Source organism: Symphalangus syndactylus, chromosome 5, assembly GCF_028878055.3.
Source record: "Symphalangus syndactylus isolate Jambi chromosome 5, NHGRI_mSymSyn1-v2.1_pri, whole genome shotgun sequence".
NCBI classification, from domain to species: Eukaryota; Metazoa; Chordata; class Mammalia; order Primates; family Hylobatidae; genus Symphalangus; species Symphalangus syndactylus.
The window spans coordinates 40544274-40564621 of NC_072427.2; the positions used below are offsets into that span (position 1 = coordinate 40544274).

At 43.5% G+C, this 20348-nt stretch overlaps 1 protein-coding gene across 4 annotated transcripts in view; it reads right to left on the reverse strand.

The window, feature by feature from the left end:
- HACD3 (3-hydroxyacyl-CoA dehydratase 3) overlaps window positions 1-20348 on the reverse strand; it is a 49653-nt gene that overhangs the window by 8115 nt on the left and 21190 nt on the right. The window contains exons 2-8 of one of the 4 annotated variants that reach the window (XM_055278119.2): window positions 18213-18255; window positions 15513-15586; window positions 13565-13729; window positions 11947-11998; window positions 7786-7896; window positions 6323-6450; window positions 45-157 (exon numbers count right to left, since the gene is read on the reverse strand). In XM_055278119.2, coding sequence (XP_055134094.1) covers window positions 45-157; window positions 6323-6450; window positions 7786-7896; window positions 11947-11998; window positions 13565-13729; window positions 15513-15586; window positions 18213-18255 — 686 coding nt within the window. The remainder of the gene's footprint in view (window positions 1-44; window positions 158-6322; window positions 6451-7785; window positions 7897-11946; window positions 11999-13564; window positions 13730-15512; window positions 15587-18212; window positions 18256-20348) is intronic. The other 3 variants (XM_063638950.1, XM_063638951.1, XM_063638952.1) reach the window with 3 other exon arrangements.

Consider the following 20348-nt stretch of genomic DNA (forward strand, 5'->3'; position numbering starts at 1 on the left):
AACAGGGAGAAGCATTCAGACACCATCCTGGCATTTCTACCCACCTGAAAATTTCAACTGCACTCCACAAATAAAACACAAAGAAAACCACAGCTTTGTTCTGCATTTCTTCCATGGTGCCAAAGATGATAAACAAAATAAAATTTCTTCCAAGAAGCTATTAGAAAGACCCAAAAAGAGAGAAAAAATTAATAAAATACATGTAAAGTTATAGAAATGTGTTATCTGAAATCTAACCCCACTAAATGCAAGGCAAATAGAAAAGATTGAGCTCGACCAGTTTAATCCTGCTCCAGTTCTGGAACAAGTAAAGTGCCCAAACCAGTCTTTGTGACTAGACAGGTACAGTATTTTGTGTGTGTAACTACATCATAAATCATTTCTTTAAAATACACACACATGTTCAAACACAGTCTAAAGAATACTGCCAAATAAACATTTGAGTTTACATAACCCAAGTTAAGAAATAGAGCACTACAAACGTGGGACCCCCTATAAGTAACTACTATCATGTGTTAATCATTCTATGGCTTTTCTTTTTTTCGAGACAGGGTCTCGCTCCATCACCCAGGCTGGAGTGCAGTGGCGCAATCATGGCTCACTGCAGCCTTCAACTTCTGGGCTCAAGCAATCCTCCCACTTCAGCCTCCCAAGTAGCTGGGATCACAGGTGTGTGTACTACCACATTGGCTAATTTAATTTTTTTGTAGAGACGGGGTCTCACTGTGTTGGCCAGGCTTGCTCAAACTCTTGGGCTCAAGTGATCCTATTGCCTCAGCCTCCCAGAGTGCTGGGATTATAGGCATGAGCCACTGTGCCTGGCCCATGGCTTTTCTTTATGGATTACTGCTTGTGTATGTATTCCTGAACAGTATATTGTTTCATTTTGCCTGTTTTAAAACTTTTTGAAATCATTCTATATGTATTATTCTGTTACTTCTTCTTACTCAGGGTTACGGGCCAGAGACTCATCTATGTTTTTGTTTTTGTTTTGTTTTGTTTTGTTTTGAGACAGAGTCTCGCTCTGTCGTCCAGGCTGGAGTGCAGTGGCACGATCTTGGCTCACTGCAAGCTCCACCTCCCGGGTTCATGCCATTCTCCTGCCTCAGCCTTCAGGAGTAGCTGGGACTACAGGCACCTGCCACCATGCCTGGCTAATTTTTTCTATTTTTTAGTAGAGATGGGGTTTCACCATGTTAGCCAGGATGGTCTCGATCTCCTGACCTCGTGATCCGCCAGCCACGGCCTCCCAAAATGCTGGGATTACAGGCATGAGCCCCCGCGCCCAGCCAAGACTCATCTATGTTGATGCACGTGGCTACAGTCCACTCATTTTCATGTGGCAAGACATTCCAATATATGATAGACATTCTATTCTTCATAGATATCTGGGTTGTCTGTTTCTGGGTTTTATTCTGTTCCCGTGGTCTGTGTGACTATCTTTATACCATACAACGTGGTATTAGCTACTAAATCTTTATACTGTCTTGATTTCTTATAGGGTAAGTCCCCAATTTGAGCTCTTCTTTAGAGAGTATTCTCGACCCTTTGCTTTTTTTTTTCCCCATTTTAAAAATTGTGGTAAAATACAAGTAACAGCCAGGTGCGGTGGCTCACGCCTGTAATCCCAGCACTTTGGGAGGCCGAGGCAGGCAGATCACTTGAGGTCAGGAGTTCGAGACCAGCCTGGACAACATGGTGAAACCCCATCTCTATTAAAAATACAAAAATTAGCCAGGCATGGTGGCAGGTGCCTGTAGTCTCAGCGACTCGGGAGGCTGAGGTAGCAGAATCGCTTGAACGTGGGAGGCGGAGGTTGCAGTGAGCCAAGGTCACACCACTGCACTCCAGCCTGGGCGACAGAGCAAAACACCATCTCAAAAAAAAAATACACATAACATAAACTTTACCATCTTAATCATTTTTTAAGTGTTTAGTTGAGTGGTATCAAATACATTCATTATGTTGTGCAACCATAATCACCATCCATCTCCACAACTCTTTTCATCTTGTAAAATAGAAACTATGACCCATTGCTGGGCAAGGTGGCTCACGTCTGTAACCCCAGCACTTTGGGAGGCCAAGGCGGGTAGATCACCTGAGGTCAGGAGTTCGAGACCAGCCTGGCCAACATGGGAAACCCCATCTCTACTAAAACTATAAAAATTAGCTGGGCGTGGTGATGGGCACCTGTAATCCTAGCTACTTGGGAGGCTGAGGCAGGAGAATTGCGTGAACCCAGGAGGCGGAGGCTGCAGTGAGCCTAGATTGTGCTACTGCACTCCAGCTTGGCCGACAGGGCGAGACTCTCTCTCAGAAAAAAAAAAAAAAAGAAACTATGACCCATTAAACAATAACTCCCCATTCAGCCAGCCCCTGGCAAACACCATTCTACTTTCTGTCTCTATGATTTTGACTATTTTAAGTACCCCATGTAAGCAGAATCATCTAGTATTTGACTTTCTGTGACTGGCTTATTTCACTTAGCATAGTTTCCTTAAGGTTCATCCATGTTGTAGCATACGAGAGAATTTCCTTCATTTTTAAGGCTATATAATATTCCATTGTATGTATATAACAGTCTTTTTTTTTTTTTTTTTTTTTTTTTGAGACAGAGTCTCGCCGTCGCCCAGGCTGGAGTGCAGCGGCGCAATCTCGGCTCACTGCAGGCTCCACCCCCCGGGGTTCACGCCATTCTCCTGCCTCAGCCTCCCACGTAGCTGGGACTACAGGCGCCCGCCACCTCGCCCGGCTAATTTTTTTGTATTTTTAGTAGAGACGGGGTTTCACTGTGTTAGCCAGGATGGTCTCGATCTCCTGACCTCGTGATCCGCCCGCCTCGGCCTCCCAAAGTGCTGGGATTATAGGTGTGAGCCACCGCGCCTGGCCATAACAGTCATTCTTATCCATTCATCTGTAGATGAACACTTGGGTTCCTTGCACATTTTAGCTATTGAAAATGATGCTGCTATCCTGGATGGCCTTGTTTTTTCAAAAAGCTTCAGAATTTTCTCCTCACATTCCAAAATTTTTTAGACTGTGATTGGAACTGTATTGAATCTACAGGGAAATATGAGAACTAACAATATTATAATATTGAGTCTTATAATTCAAGAAAATTACATCTGTATATTTACTTTCTGTGGTCTCTATTCCTTCCTGTATCTCAAACAGTTCACAAATTTTCTCTTCAGCTATGTCTAATCTACAACACAAACTATCCATTAAATTTTTATTTTTTATTTTTTTTAGAGACAGGGGTCTCACTCTGTTGCCCAGGTTGGAGGGCAGTGGCACAATCACAGCTCACTGCAACATCGAACTCCTGCACTCAAGGAATCCTTCCGTCTCAGCCTCCTAAGTAGTGGGAATATAGGTGCACATCACCATGCCTGGCAAATCTTTATTTTTTTAGAAATGGGGTCTCACTATGCTGCCAAGGCTGGTCTCAAACTGCTGGCCTCCAGCAATCCTCCTGCCTCAGCTTCTCAAAGTGTGGGGATTACAGGAATGAGCCACCATGCCTGGCTGTAAATTTTAAAGTTTGATTATTGTACTTTTCATTAATACAAGTTTTTAAGAAGTACTGCCTTCATCTACGCAGGTTCAGGAGGAGACCACGTACATTTCTAACTAAGGAGACTGAAGGTAGGTTTTTCAGCTCCTGCCTAAGAGTCAAATTCCCTAGTCTTAAAGCTCTTTATAACTTTGTGATTTCATAAGGATATTATAAAAAATGAAAAAGACCTCAAATAGTAAAAGTCTACTTTGGTAAATATCCCTGGGTTTTTTTGTTTGTTTGTTTGTTTTTGAGACGGTGTCTCGGTCTGTCGCCCAGGCTGGAGTGCAGTGGCCCGATCTTGGCTCACTGCAAGCTCTGCCTCCCCCTGGGGTTTTAAATGTTCTTTCTTGTTCAGGTAAAATAATGCTATTCCTGTACAAATAGGTGTTTTTACTAATTGAGACTTCTTACCAAATGTAACATACAGATATGGTTTGGCTATGTCCCCATTCAAATGTCAACTTGAATTGTATCTCCCAGAATTCCCACATGTTGTATAAGGGACCTAGGGGGAGGTAACTGAATCATGGGGGCCAGTCTTCCTGTGCTATTCTCATGTTAGTAAATAAGTCTCACGAGATCTGGTGGGCTTATCAGGGGTTTCCGCTTTTGTTTCTTCCTCATTCTCTCTCGCCACCACCATGTAAGAAGTGCCTTTCACCCTGCACCACAATTGTGAGACCTTCCCCAGCCACATGGAACTGTAAATCCAATTAAACCTCTTTCTTTTGTAAATGGCCCGGTTTCAGGTATGTCTTTATCAGCAGTGGGAAAACGGACTAATACAGTAAATTGGTACCAGTAAAGTTGGATGTTGCTGAAAAGATACCCAAAAATGTGGAAGTGACCTTGGAACTGGGTAACAGACAGAGGTTGGAACAGTTTGGAGGGCTCAGAAGAAGACAGGAAAATGTAGGTAAGTTTGGAATCTCGTAGAGATTTGTTGAATGGCTTTGACAAAAATGCTGACAGTGATATGAACAATAAAGTCCAGGCTGAGGAAGTCTCAGATGGAGATGAAGAACCTCTCGGAAGCAAAGGTGAACTGGAGCAAAGGTGACTCTTGTTATGTTTTAGCAAAGAGACTGGCAGCATTTTGCCCCTGCCCTAGAGATCTGTAGAACTCTGAACTTGAGAGAGATGATTTAGGGTATCTGGCAGGAGAAATTTCTAAGCAGAAAAGCATTCAAGAGGTGACTTGGGTGCTGTTAAAAGCATTCCGTTTTAAAAGAGAAACAGCATAAAAGTTTGGAAAATTTGCAGCCTGATGATTCAGTAGAAAAGAAAAACCCATTTTTTGAGAAGAAACTCAAGCTGGCTGCAGAAATTTGCATAAGTAGCAAGGAGCCTAATGTAATCCCCAAGACCATGGGGAAAATGTAACCAGACCATGTCAGAGGCCTTCACGGCAGTCCCTCCCATCACAGGCCTGGAGGCCCAGGGTCCCCATGCTGTGTGCAACCTAGGGATTTGGTGCCCTGTGTCCCAGCTGCTCCAGCCTTGGCTGAGAGGGGCCAATGTACAGCTCGGACTGTGGCTTCAGAGGGTGCAAGCCCCAAGCCTTGGCAGCTTCCACGTGGTGGTGAGCCTGTGGGTGTAGAGAAGTCAAGAACTGAGCTTTGGGAACCTCTGCCTAGATTTCAGAAGATGTATGGAAATGCCTGGATGCCCAGGCAAAAGTTTGCTGCAGGGATGGGGCCCTCATGGAGAACCTCTGCTAGGGCAGTGAGGAAGGGAAACATGGGGCTGGAGCCCCCACACAGTCCCTACTGGGGCACTGCCTAGTGGAGCTGTGAGAAGAGGGCCACACCATCCTCCAGACCCCAGAATGGTAGATCCACTAACAGCTTGCACCATGCATCTGGAAAAGCCGCAGACACTCAATGCCAGCCAGTGAAAGCAGCCGGGAGGGAGGCTGCTCCCTGCAAAGTCACAGGGGTGGAGCTCCCTAAGACTATGGGAATCCACCTCTTGCATCAGCGTGACCTGGATGTGAGACCTGGAGTCAAAGGAGATCATTTTGGAGCTTTAACATTTGACTGCCCCACTGGATTTCAGACTTGCATGGGTACTGTAACCCCTTTATTTTGGCCAATTTCTCCCATTTGGAACGACTGTATTTACCCGATGCCAGTACTCCCCTTGTATCTAGGAAGTAACTAGTGTGCTTTGATTTTACAGGCTCAAAGGCAGAAGGGGCTTGCCTTGTCTCAGATGAGACTTTGGACTGTGGACTTTGGGGTTAATGCTGAAATAAGACTTTGGGGGACTGCTGAGAAGGCATGATTGGTTTTGAAATGTGAGGGTATGAGATTTGGAGGGGCCACGGCTAGAATGATATGGTTGGGATGTGTCTCCATTCAAATCTCAACTTTAATTGTATCTCCCAGGATTCCCACGTGTTGTGGCAGGGACCTAGGGGGAAGTAAATGAATCAGTGGAGCCGGTCCTTCCCATGCTATTCTCGTGATAGTGAATAAGTCTCATGAGATCTGATGGGTTTATCAGGGGTTTCTGCTTTTGCTTCTTCCTCATTCTCTCTTGCCACTACCATGTAAGAAGTGCCTTTCGCCCTCCACCATGATCGTGAGACCTTCCCAGCCACATGGAACTGTAAGTCCAATTAAACGTCTTTCTTTTGTAAATTGCCCAGTCTCGGGTATGTCTTTATGAGCAGCATGAAAATGGACTAATACACATACCCACTAGACAAATAATGGGACCTTCCATTACCCACCCTTCAGCTTAACTATTCAATACCTGGATCAGAGAAGGCAGCACCGGTGACGTAGTGACTCCAATCGCTGCATTGATAGTTTCCACAACTGCCAGCATCTGGCAGAAATACATCATGTCAGCCACAGTATGGAATGTGTCATAAAAGGACTCTATAGGCAAAAATATACATTAAGGGTGAATCAGATGGTAAATTCCAACAGAACTATTTCTCAAACTAGATCACTCCTTTCGTGAAAATAACTGTAGGAAAGGAATAACAAACATCCAGTCAGATTCGAGTTTCTTACTTAACTAAGCAGGAAGGGTGCAGGCCACTGGGGTCATGAATAGTAAGCTCTACCAGTTACCAGAAAGTTAACATGTACACCTTATATGCCTTTCTCTTTTTTTTTTTTTTTTTGAGATGGAGTCTCACTCTGTCACGAGGCTGCAGTGTAGTGGCACGATCTCGGCTCACTGCAACCTCTGCCTCCTGGCTTCAAGTGATTCTCCTGCCTCAGCCTCCCGAGTAGCTGGGACTACAGGCGTGCGCCACCATGCCCAGCTAATTTTTGTACTTTTAGTAGAGACAGCGGTTTCACCATGTTGACCAGGATGGTCTCAATCTCTTGACCTCGTGATCTGCCCACCTCGACCTCCCAAAGTACTGGGATTACAGGCATGAGCCACCACGCACAGCCACCTTTCTAAATTTTTTTAAGAGTCAAGGTCTTGCTTCATCACCCAGTCTAGAGTACAGCGTCATGATCACAGCTTACTGCAGCTTCAACCTCCTGGGCGCAAGAGATCCTCCCACCTCGGCCTGTTAAAGTGCTGGGATTACAGGTATAAGCTACTACACCTGGTCCATACTTTCATCATCAGGTAGAAAAATCCTCTCCCATTACTCTTTCTTCTCCTAAATTTTATTACCTATTTATTCATCAAATAAAGTTTCAGAATACTTTAAATCAAATTCTCAAAAATTTCCCATTGGCATTTCCCAATGGAATGCCACTGGTCAAAGCCAGAATCCTGCTAAACACGTAAATTAATTTAAGAAGAACTAATATCTTTATGATACTCTTTTTATTCTGTTTTAGAATAGTTCATTTTAGAATGTATTTAGGCTCCAAAAGGGTGAGAACACTTTTGGCCTTGCATAACTTTGGCACTGGAAGTATCACATCAATTTATTTAGTTGTTAGTGAACATTTTTACAAAAGGATTCTAGCCCAAGATGTGGCTCTGGCTAGCTATGAATGTGAACCATTTCTGACCATCTCTAGGCCTATATTTTATTACCTGTTAAATGGAAAGAATATCAGTCAGCTTATTTCACAAGGCCATGGGAAATAAGAGCTATGAAAGCACAACGAAAAGTAGGGGGTGCTGCACAAATGCAGGGATTATTATTAACATCAAAGGCAGAAAGTGCTCCCTTTGGTGAATACTGGGCCAAACTACTGAGAAAGGGAAAATTAATCCAAAAATGTCTTACTTGCCTTTTCCCAAGATACAGAATCGCACAGTCAGGTTGACAAAGATCCAGGAGAATCCCAAGAATTGCACAAGATTATACATAAACAGGTATCCTTTCCTTAAGTTTGTAAGAGCTGTAAAGCAAAGTAAAGCAAAGCAGTACGCTATTAAAAGCAATGGTCCCAGCAGGAGACAGGTGTATGAGGCATATCTGGATGACTTCAACCCTTTTTCCTTCCTGAATGCTCCTAAGCTCCCACACAAACACCTGGTCCAGGTCCTCACCAGCCTGGGCTCCTACTCCCACAGACAATGTTCCTACATACAAGGAACATTGCTCTCCAGCGTGTATTTTCAGCAGGACTTCCTTTCCCAGCCTTGAAGAATAGGTATACAGACATAACAAACCCAAGAAAAAAATATTACCCCTGGTGTGATATTATGATATGTGTATATGTATATACAGGTTTTCAGCCACGGTTTCTGGCTCATAACTCCCACAGCCCTTGTTACAGTTTTTTGTCACAATGTTGGGACACTTTAGGCCTCAGAAAACAGAATCTCCCTCTATGACCTTCCCTGCCTTCCTTTCAGCTGCCCAAGGCACGACTCTAATCTGATTGTGGGTCCTAAGACCCTCATTCCAGAGAGGGTCTTGCCTCATACTCTGGAGGAGAGAACACTGCACAGAGAGGCTGAGAAGAATCTGAACAGACAGGCCTTGCTGGGTTTAGGTCAGACCCTTTTTGTCCAATCACATTTCAACACAGTTCAACACGCTTCAGTCATGCCTATCCGATGAAGTCTCCATAAAAGGCTCAAGGGGACAGAGTTTAGTCAGCTTCCAGACAGCTGAACACATGGAGGTTCCTGGAGGGTGGCACACCTGGGGAGGGCATGGAAGCTCCGCGCCACTTCCTCCATTCTTCCTCCTAATCTCTTCATCTGTATCCTTCATAATATCCCTTATAATAATCGAACAAACGTGTTTCCCTGAGTTCTGTGGAGCCACGCTAGCAAATCAATCAAACCCCAGGAGCAGGTTGTGGGAATCGTAATTTACAGCCTATTGGTCACAAGTTCTGGAGGCCCAGACTCGGGACAGGCTGGGGGCAGGGGGGTGTCTTGGGGACTGAGCCCTCCATCTGTGGGAATCTGATACTATCTCTAGGTAAACAGTGTTAGAATTGAATCAGAGGGCACCCAGCTGGTGTCTGCTGCAGAACTCATTGCTTGCTTGGTGTGTGGGGGAAAAAACCCACACACTTGGTCACAGAAGTCTTCTGTGTTGATTGTTGTTGAGTAAGAAAAGAAGAAAAAGCAGTTGAGTGTTGTAGTGTTGTATTTTTTCCATAACACCTGGCAAAAAAATGAGTGGCCATCTGAAGAGGCATTACAAAAAGGAAATAAAGATTTCCTCAGCTCCCGCTCAATTTTTTTTTTTTTTTTTTGAGACAGAGTCTTGCTCTGTCACCCAGGCTGGAGTGCAGTGGCACAATCTCGGCTCACTGCATGCTCCACCTCCCAGGTTCAAGCAATTCTCCTGCCTCAGCCTCCCTAGTAGCTGGGATTACAGGCACCCGCCACCACGCCCGACTAATTTTTGTATTTTAGCAGAGACAGGGTTTCATCATGTTGGCCAGGGTGGTCTTAAACTCCTAACCTCAGGTGATCCGCCCACCTTGGCCTCCCAAAGTGCTGGGATTACAGGCATGAGCCACCGTGCCTGGCCCTCCAGTCATCTTAATATAATCCATAGTTTCTTCTTTTCTGGAATTTCCTTAAGGTCACTAGGTCAAACTAGCTTAAAGAGACAGATACAGTAAATGAAAAAAAAATACTGATATTTGGTTATATATTCACTCAACCAAGCATTAACTGAATACCTACAATGTGCACGGTACTGTGAGAAGAACTACTGAGATACAAAGGTAGTTCAAGGCTGCCCTCAGAGCTTACAATCTAAAAACTGTAATATCAGGTGGGGAGTGACAAGTAATGTCTTGTGAAACTTTCAAGTTGAAAAAACAACACTAGGCTGGAGAAGTGGGCATCAAGCTAGTCTACATGAATAAAGCTGGTATCTAATCTGGGCTTTTTTTTTTTTTTTTTTTTGAGATAGGGTCTCACTCTGTTCCCAGGTTAGAATGCAGTGGTGGGACCATAGCTCTCTGCAGTCCTGACCTCCTGGGGTCAACCCATCCTCCCACCTCACCTCCCAAGTAGTTAGGTCTACAGGTCTGTGCCACCACACCCTGCTAATTTTATATTCTATTACATTTTGTAGAAACACAGTCTTGCTACGTTGCCCAGGCTGATCTCGAACTCCTGGCCTAAAAGATCCTCCCACCTCAGTCTCCCAAAGTGCTGGGATTAGAGGCATGAGCCATCATACTTGGCCTGATCTGGGCTTTGAAAGATGGGCAGACTAAGGACATAACCAAAGCAGGACAATTTCAAACCAACATGCAGGAAAATAAGGGACATTAATTTTATCTGCAGCCTAAGATTCATGAAGATACAGCCAATTACACAGTAAAGGAAGAAACAAGAGGCTCTGACAGAGTCATGGTTGAGTCAAAGGAGTAGGGTAAAGAAAAGCACAGTTCTTAAGAGAAGATCTATGGTGTTCAGATTTTGCTGCTACATATTTATTCCTAGGCTACAGATATTCTGCAAAGACATGTGGTTGGTCCTCAAATAATCACATTTAATAACGTGGTCAATCAAAAGCAGCCTAAGCCAGGCACAGTGGCATATGCCTGTAATCCCAGCTACTTGGGAGGCTGAGGTAGAAGGATCACTTGAGCCCAGGATCCTAAGATCAGCCTGGACAGCATAGCAAGACCCCATCTCAAAAAAAAAAAAAAACCACAGCCTTATCCTAAGACTCCAAAAAATGTCAGACTTCTAGCAACATTTAGCTAATTAAAAGTTTCTTCTTCAAAACTAAAAAAATCTATTACACTTCCCCATCATAAAGAACTTCCTTGTTCAGAAAACTTTATGAATTTAGGTAAAACAGTTAAAGCTTTACCTAACACCCAAAAAATCCATATATTAGAATTTTTATCTGTTTTTGAAGTTTATCCCTTTAAAACACCAAAACATTAATTTAAATCTCAAAGTGGCTTTTTTGTGTTGTTATTCTTTGCCACCACTGATCCTCTCCCCTCCTCGGCTTTCCTAAAAGAATATTCCCCTAAGGTAGTTGCTATTCAAATATTTTTTTAAATTCCTTCTCAAAAGAAACCTTATTCAGAATGCCAACACATAACACTCAAAAGAGAGCTGCTCTGACTGAGGTGGACCTGTTTGTGTGATCTACTCCACCAAAGCATCTCTGGGAACCCCCTGGGGCACCACGAACACAGTTTGAAAACTACTGCTCCAAAACTTTCCCCTCCCTTATTTATGGCATGCTAGATAAGTACCACTAAAATTTGAAAAATTTCAACTCAGAACAAGTAAGAAGCACTTATTTCATTCTGCTTTTCAGAGGTAGTTTTACATAGACCTGCAGTTCTCCCACTAAGAATGTAAGCCCTGTTGAGTGTAGGCGCTACGATGGATCCCTCTGGCTCTTAGTCAAGGACCCAGCACAGTGCTTGCCACACAGCATGACTTTAATAGATAGCTGCTGAATTTAATCTAACTACATCACCCAGAAGATAATACACTTGCAGAGCTTCCTGCTTAAAGTGGTTAGACAGAAACAGAAATCGATTTATTAAAGGTTAATGAATAGCAGGACTACACAGAATACTCTCCATCTTTCAGGCCGACAACCACACTTATGTATCGTACAGCCTTTGAGATTTCAGCTGGGAGAAAAACACCAGGCTGAAGGAGTGTAGCCGTGGACCCATGCAATCATTTCCACAACTCTCTGCAGGATTTGGTTGCCATCTGCCATGAGGCCAGTCCAGGAGTTCTTTCATTCTGCTACACTAGCCTTGGTGTACTCATGAAATAACAACCAAAACACAAAGGACACATTAAAGGTAAGCATTCTGACGTGGGTGGTGCAGACCTTAAGCACTGGACCTAAAAGCTTTTTCATAAACTCACCCACACATCTCACCGGGGTGAAATCATTAGCTCTCCTGCCACATCACAATTATCCATACTTCAAACACTAGCACAAGTTAACTGGTAACTACCATGGCAGCAGCGCAACTTACTTTCAGGAGAGCCTTCGCTTTCCAGTCGGAGTTTATTTAGGCGCTCTTCTTCCTAGAAGTTAGACAAAAGTTTTCCAAGAACACAAGTTAGAATTCCCAGATGCTTGCAAAAGTCCATATGCTGGCTGAGTAATCTGACTCCCTCAAAGCCAACTCCTCCAGTTGGGGTCAGTGCATCATTGGGAAAAATATTATAGGTCATAGGTCAACATTATAGGTCAACATTATAGGTCAATATTATAGGTCAACATCAGTATGAACTCACGTTTAGCTTAATAGAGATACAGATGGATCCATACAGAAATATTTACAGGTGTATGTGTATGCATGGGTTAGTATCCAAACATATATTTTCTTGTTCTGTCAGTGAAGAGAACTTAAAAGCAATGGCAACCTGGTAGCAATGAGCATACCTGGCACCCAGATCTTGGTTTCCAATACTATTCTACAATAAGAACAGAGCTCCTTGAAGAAATGGCTGTTCCAGGGCTGGAGCAGGAAACATACGTACAAGATAAGCCTGGAGCAGCTTATAGTGCCAGAAAGTAAGGAAGTGCTCAAAAAAAAAAAAAAAAAAAAAAAAAAAGTCCCATAATGATGGCCCTTTCTCAAAAAGATACAAAAGCCAAATGAAAGATGGGCAGGATGAGGACATAACCAAAGGCCAGTTAGTGCCAAATCTGGAAGAATTTGAGCAACAAAATAAATAATATTAGATTATAACTCAAAGTATAAAATAAATACCCATGTACTCACATGATATAAATAAATGATTGAATAAATGGGAGACAATAGACATGCATAATTATTCTCCTATGCAGAAGAATTACAAATAAATTATGTAGATACTCCATCTAAAGGACAGGAAGCATAACTCCCTGCTCCTTAAGTGTAGGCTACACATAGTGACTTCCTTCCAAGGAGTGGCAAGAGGAAAATAACCTTATAGTGGAGAAACCTGATAAGCGTCACCTCAAGCCAGCTGACCCATGGTTAATATCAACAGTGATGTGTCATGTTGACAGTATGTACTTTTTTTTTTTTTTTTTGAGAGTCTCGCTCTGTTGCCCAGGCTGGAGTGCAGTGGCGTGATCTCAGCTCACAGCAAATTCCTCCTCCCAAGTTCACGCCATTCTCCTGCCTCAGCCTCCTGAGCAGCTGGGACTACAGGCATGCGCCACCATGCCCGGCTAATTTTTTGTATTTTTAGTAGAGACAGGGTTTCACTGTCCTAGCCAGGATGGTCTCGATCTCCTAACCTCGTGATCCGCCCACCTTGACCTCCCAAAGTGCTGGGATTACAGGCGTGAGCCACTGCGCCCGGCCGTATGTACTCTTGATATGATGTGATAAGAATTGCACTTTACTTCAGAGGTCTTCTCCTCAATATCTATCACCTTAGTCTAGTTGTAAGAGAAACATGAGACAGATTTCAACTGAAGGACAGTCTACAAAATACATAGCCAATACGTCTTGAAAATCACATCACCAGGTCTTTAAATTAATTTGTAACTTTGTCACTATTCTTTCAGACCCTGAGAGGTATCTGAAGTGGCCTGAATAACGTGGGTTCCCCATGATTTATCCTCAATGGCTAGATCCTAGGATCCTTACTAACCTTAGCTCTGAGCTCCATTTCCGCATCAGATTCATCCAGCCAACGATCAAAGTCAGGAGCCAAAAACAGTGGTCGCTTTTCCTGCTTTGTGAGTCTCTCCCACCACTGACTCACTTTCTTCTGCACTGTAATATTTACCTGCCTCTGGGTCAGTTTGTAAACAGGCTAGGAGAGAAAGTGAAAATGTGAGAATGCCCTCTTCCGTTCCCTGAAGCAGCACCATGCCAGGGGCGCCGTACAGAGAAGCTGCAGGATATATTTATTCTCCTTCTTTCTCTGGTCCTGCAAGTCCTGATGCAAAGGGAACATCTAGACCAGGGGTCTCCAACTCCTGGGCCACGGACCAATACTGGTCCATGGCCTGTTGGGAATCACGCCACACAGGAGGAGCTGAGTGGTGGGCAAGTGAGTGAAACTTCATCTATATTTAGACTTGCTCCCCATCACCTGCATTACCGCCTAAGCCCTGCCTCCTGTCAGATCAGCGTTGGCATAAGATTCACATAGGAGCATGAACTCTCTTGTGAATTGTGCATGCAAGGAATCTAGGTTGCTCACTCTTTATGAGACTATAATGCCTGATGATCTGTCACTGTCTCCCATCTCCCCCAGATAGGACTGTCTAGTTGCAGGAAAACAAGCTCAGGGCTCTCACTGATTCTACATTATGGTGAGTTGTATTCATTATATATTACAATGTAATAACAACAGAAATAAAGTGCACAATAAATGTAATGCATTTGAATCACCCTGAAACCATCCCCATCCCACCATCTGTGGAAAAGGTGCCTTCCACAAAATTGGTCCCTAGTGCCAAAAAGGTTGATCTAGACCAAGGGCTGGCATGGAGAACTGGTAAGAACATAATGTCCTTCTCTGATTCCGCCAGTGAATGACACAGGAGGCTATCAGGATAAGAAAGGCAAATAGTTCCTGGTTAGGCTGGAGGGAACTAGCATGAACCTCCTGCCACAGCCACATCATGCAAGGTACTATGTCCAATCACCCTCTCAAGGGTACTGCATCCAATTATCCTAAGCTTATAAATTTTCCTCCCATGAAAATGACTGTCCTGGCTCAGCAGACCCCGGTTTTAGAAACACCTGCATCAAGATCAGAACTGTATTGGATCAGTTACAGATTTTTTCACAGGGGTCAATTTGGGGAGTCTTCCCAACTAAACTCAAATTCTTATAGGCCATTCCAGCTCATTGTTTGTCTACATGGCCTGTCCCTTTTCTCCAAAGGAAGCTCCATGACAGGTTCTTTGCCCACTATACCACTGGTTATTATTCATGCTTTCTCAAAACAACTGAGCACCTGCCCAGGGAAATCAAGAAGCTCAAGCCGCCAGAGCTAAGTGTAATTCCAGAAGGCAAAATACCCCATCTATTGGATTCTCTCCCTGCTTGCGAGAGAAGCTTCCTCAGGCTCTAAGGGAAGGGAAGTTTTGATGATATCTGCAGCATTCTTTCTGAAGACCAGCTGCCTTTGCCCTTTCTGATTTCTATTTTTCTCACCTGCACCTGTGGCAAAGTCACATGAAAGTAACCCCTGGTGGGGGCTTCAACCACCCTATGTAACTCTGTTCTCAACGGGTGCCATACTCCTCTGCCATCACTAAAACCAGAGAATATTAGAGCTGGAAGGAACCCTGGAGATCACTTAGTCCAGACCTTCATTTAACACATGAGAACACTGGAACTCGAAGAAGTGAAGAGACTTGTTCAAGATCACACCGCTAATAAATGGCAGGGCCCTGATTCAACTTGGGGTCTCTGACTTTCCCATTCCTCTGCAGCTAAAACCTGGGCTCTGTTCCAAATAACTCTATTATTCCCCTTTGGTTTTTATCTTCTTCTCTCCACAAACCCTGCTCCCCATTTCACTAAACTACTGATATTCATTTCCTAAAATGGGAAGGGAAGTGAGAAAGGAAAGAACATACCTCTGGCTTCACAAGGTCTAAGAACTCCAGGTGAAATTCATAGACATTGTCTCCTTTGGCACCATGTCCTTGAGCTATAAAGAAAGAAATGTGGGTTACTGCAAACTTGAGCAGAGCAAGGCCATCCAAAAGCCAGCTTGGTGCAGTTCTTTCCTAAGTATGCGAATATTACACTTTTTTTTTTTTTTGAGACGGAGTCTTGCTCTGTCGCCCTGGCTGGAGTGCAGTGGCGCGATCTCGGCTCACTGCAAGCTCCGTCTCTCGGGTTCACACCATTCTCCTGCCTCAGCCTCCCAAGCAGCTGGGACTATAGGCGCCCGCCACCATGCCCAGCTAATTTTTTGTATTTTTAGTAGAGACGGGGTTTCACCATGGTCTCGATCTCCTGACCTCGTGATCCGCCCGCCTTGGCCTCCCAAAGTGCTGGGATTACAGACATGAGCCACTGTGCCTGGCACACGAATATTATACTTGATTATAGCCAAAAGGCCAAGAAGCAACGTAGTCCACAAATCTTAATGGGTCCTGTTAAAACGTTTGGGGACTTGTGAGCAGAGCTCCTCAACAGCTAGATAGGCCAAATCTTTGACACAAGTTTATCTTCATATGTTCTCTGATGTCAGTTTCGGAGTATTTACCCAATCTTCCACTGTGACCCTGATGATACCCCATACAAATAACAGGCAGGAAAAAGAATAGAGAAAGCAATGCCAAAGGGGGCACACGGATATAAATTTAACTTTCACAATTACTTTGGCTCTAAATCTAGAGCAGACAAAAATTGGTAGGTGTATCATCTTGACTGCAGGGTACATGGAAATGCTGGGTTGTCTTGGACAGCTCTGAATCTAAAACCTCCCAACCAGGGAGAGAGAATGAAGGCAGAAGCTGACTCCTCCTTTAGCACATCCCAAATGGAACAAGGAAAAAGAAATACAATCTTTCACAGCTTATGAAGGACAGGTGGAACTAGGAGGGAAGTACCTGAGTTGGCCAATGGCCCATCCCTATGCCTTGACATGGCTCCTTTCCCCAATTCAAGCTGGCACCATGCCTAGATGCCAGTGACTGCTGGACCTAGCAGCTGCTGCTGAACCTCCCTTCCACTCTCCTCTCTGATTCCTTTACCATTTGGTTTCCTTCTGGGACTCTCTTCCCTTATCTGACCATATGTAGACTAATAACCTGCCTAATATTTGCTACAGGTAGCAATTATTCTCTGTGACCATAAATTCCTTAAGGTAGGACAGTATATAAGGTCTAAGTGGCAAGATATGCTTTCATCACTTTAAATTTCACATAAATGTATATAATTCCCAAAAAACCTGAGCTGAGTGGTGACTACTCTCATCTTGAAAAGCAGATACAAAAGCCAGGCTGTATTTCATGCAAGTATATTACGGTAGATGGAATTTCTCATAAAGCAGAAACTCTTTATGCTCCAATAATCCCAGGAACTAGAACAGAGAGCAGAGAGAATCCTACCCCACTGGGTGACGGTGAATGCAGATCCCACCCTCTCTGGTAAAGCAGTAAATCTGCTGAGGGACTGAGGAGAAGGGAGATGGAGGCAGATTCACAGAATCAGAGACTGTCAGAGCTGAAAAGGCCTGAGACATCATCTAGAGTGTAGTGTTTCTCAAACTGGTCTGCTAATCTAGTATCAGGGAGCCACAAAGTCTCATCAAGAAAATTTCCTAGGAATGATGAGAAGGGATGTAATAAATAATGATTTTTTTTAATGTTTAAAAAGAAAAATATTTTTTAAAAAATAAATACAGGCATGGTGGCTCATGCCTGTAATCCCAGCACTTTGAGAGGCCAAGGTGGGCGGATCACTTGAGGTCAGGAGTTCGAGACCAGCCTGGACAACATGGTGAAACCCTGTCTCTACTAAAAATACAAAATTTAGCTGGGCGTGGTGGCGGGCGCCTGTAATCCCAGCTACTCGGGAGACTGAGGCACAAGAATCGTTTGAACCCAGGAGGCGGAGGTTGCAGCGAGCTGAGATCGTGCCACTGCATTCCAGCCTGGGTGATACAGCAAGACTCAATCTCAAAATAAATAAATAAAAGTTCTATTTTGTGTTTTAATAATAATCTTTTTTTTTAAAAAAAAGCAGCATATTCTGGATCATCTAGATGGCCACTTCATAATCAAGTACTGCCATGCAATCAGTAGCTGTATGTGTGTCTGTGTTCACAGCTGCAGTGGAGCCAAATATCACTTAAAGTGACCATATTTAATTCTTCACATGTTTCTCAATCTCGGGTCCATGAGCCATTGAGAGTCCTGTGGAAACATTCTTAGGTGTCCATGGGTCCTCGAGTTTGAGAAACACAGATTAAAACCCAGTATCTTCATTGTACAGGTCCAAAGAAGTCAATAACTTGTCCAAGACTGTGGCAGAATTAGAGCTAGAAGACACGTCTCCTGATTTCTAACCCAGGATTCTTTTTTTTTTTTTTTCCTTCCTTCACTGTATCTACTGCCTCTCCATGGGGGAAACATGATTTTAAACCAATTATTTGACTTTTCTAATCATATATTTCAAAACAATTTAGCTTACCTCATGAGGATCAGAGGAGTGAACATCAGCACAAAACAAGTAAGACAAATACATTTTTTTAAAAAAAGGGAAACCGCCACCACACCTCCTTAACTGTGTATAGAGATGGGAGCATTTGCTGGGATACTGACCTTTGAAATGCAGCACGTTTTCGGTGATGCTGATGGCAGGGTTCTGTGAAAAGAGACCAAGGATGCAAGAAGGCATTTTAATGAAGAGAAAAAATGAGATTAAACAAGGGGCTTCTTCCCCTCATCCCTCTCTCATAAGGACTCAACCTTCTACTCTGTGCCTCCCCCAGAAATACAGTTAGTCATTTATTCACATCTCTGTAGGCTTTCTCTGTGTCTGTCTGTACCTATCTAAGACTGCAGACTCCTGCAAGAAGGACCCTAACCTGCTCTAACTGTGCAAACAATCAAGTACTGAATTAGTCCATTCTGAAAATGGCCAGTCATGCACCGTGCTATGTGAGATATGACAGGGGAATACACAGATCTCCAGGACTCAATCCCTAAGCTGTAGAACAGAGGATCCAGTGGGACAGATGAGGCACATTCTGTGAGAAGATATCAAATAGTTATTAAGAAACATATGGTCAAGATGAAAAGGGTGGTAAAAGGCAGTAAGTGTTAGCAGAGTTGAGAGAGACAGAGCACAACGGGAATAGAGTGGTGGGGAAAAGCTCCACCAAAGGTGAGACCTGTACTGCAACCTGAATGATAAATTAATTCCAACAGGTAGAGGGAAGGGCAGAGAATTGCAGGTGGTGAATGAAAATGAAACACGCTGTGCCTGTGTCTCTAACTTAGAGGCTCCAGACTCTCTTAACCCCCAAAGGAAACAAGACTCGGGAGAGGTCAAAATTCTCCAAACTGTTCATTGATTCCCAGAAGTTGCTGCATACCTTCAATTTAGCATCATAATGTAAAATGAAACCACTTAACACTTTTTCCAGTGGATGAGAAACAAACCACCTCCTACTTCCAGCTCAAGGTTAACAAGCAAGAGGCAGCTCCTTCCCAGTGTCACGGTGTTTGTTTTTCTTCTGTGGGCTTAGCTTTCTGTGTTCCTCAACTACAGCTGTCATCTGACCACAACCTCATGAGATTCCAAGCCAGAACAACCCAACAGAGCCCCTCCTGAAGTCCTAACCCACAGAAACTGTGAGAGACAATAAATGATTATTGTTGCTTTAAGCCACTACATATTGGGTGATTTGTTATGTAGCAACAGATTAACAAATAATTATTAACTGCAATTATTTCTTTAAATGCTTGGTAGAACTTCCAGGTGAAGCCATTTAGACCTGCAAGTTTCCCTGTGGGAAGATTTTTGACTACTGAATCGTTGTATTTAATGGTTACTGGGCTATCCAGGTTTTCTGTCTCTTTTATAGAAACTGTATTTCTTGGAATTTATCCATTTTATCTGATATGAACTTGTTTAATATTTTCTTTCTCTTTTTTGAAAAATTCACCCAGGCTAGAGTGCAATGGCTCAGTCTCAGCTCACTGCACCTCCACCTCCCAGGTTCAGGCGATTCTCCTGCCTCAGCCTCCTGAGTAGCTGGGATTACAGGTGCCTGCCATCATGCCCAGCTAATTTTTGTGTTTTTGTAGAGACGGGGTTTCACCATGTTGGCCAGGCTAGTCTTGAACTCCTGACCTCAGGTGATCTGCCTGCCTCGGCCTCCCAAAGTGCTGGGATTACAGGTATGAGCCACTGTGTCCAGCCTAGATGCATATAACTTAATATTGTTATATCTTCCTGGTAAATTGAAACCTTTATCATTATGAACTGCCCTTTTTATCTCTAAAAATACACTTGTGCCTAAAGTCTATTTTGTCTGATATCAGCATAGCTACTACAGAGGATCGATCTGCATTTGCTTCTGCCAGGGACCTAGGGGTCCTGCCAGTTGAGGCCACTTTAAACTAAATTCATGGCTTGAGGGTTCTCAAGTTTAGAGTTTTGGTTCTCCTAAATTGTGTGAATTTGGGCTATATAACTTTGAGAGCCAACTTACAGTTTTAACTTCTCAAGGACCTTTTCTTCTATTAATACTTAGCTAAGTGTTAAGGCAACTGGAGACAAGCAGATGGAACGGGCTTATTTCTAGTTCATCCTAACCCTAAGTGTATAGTCCTCTCTGAAATACAGTTTATGGAGATTTCCTATTACATGTTACACCTTTGGTGGATCTTGGGCTTTGACCTTTTTTTTTTTTTTTTTTTTTTTGAGACGGAACCTCGCTCTGTTGCCCA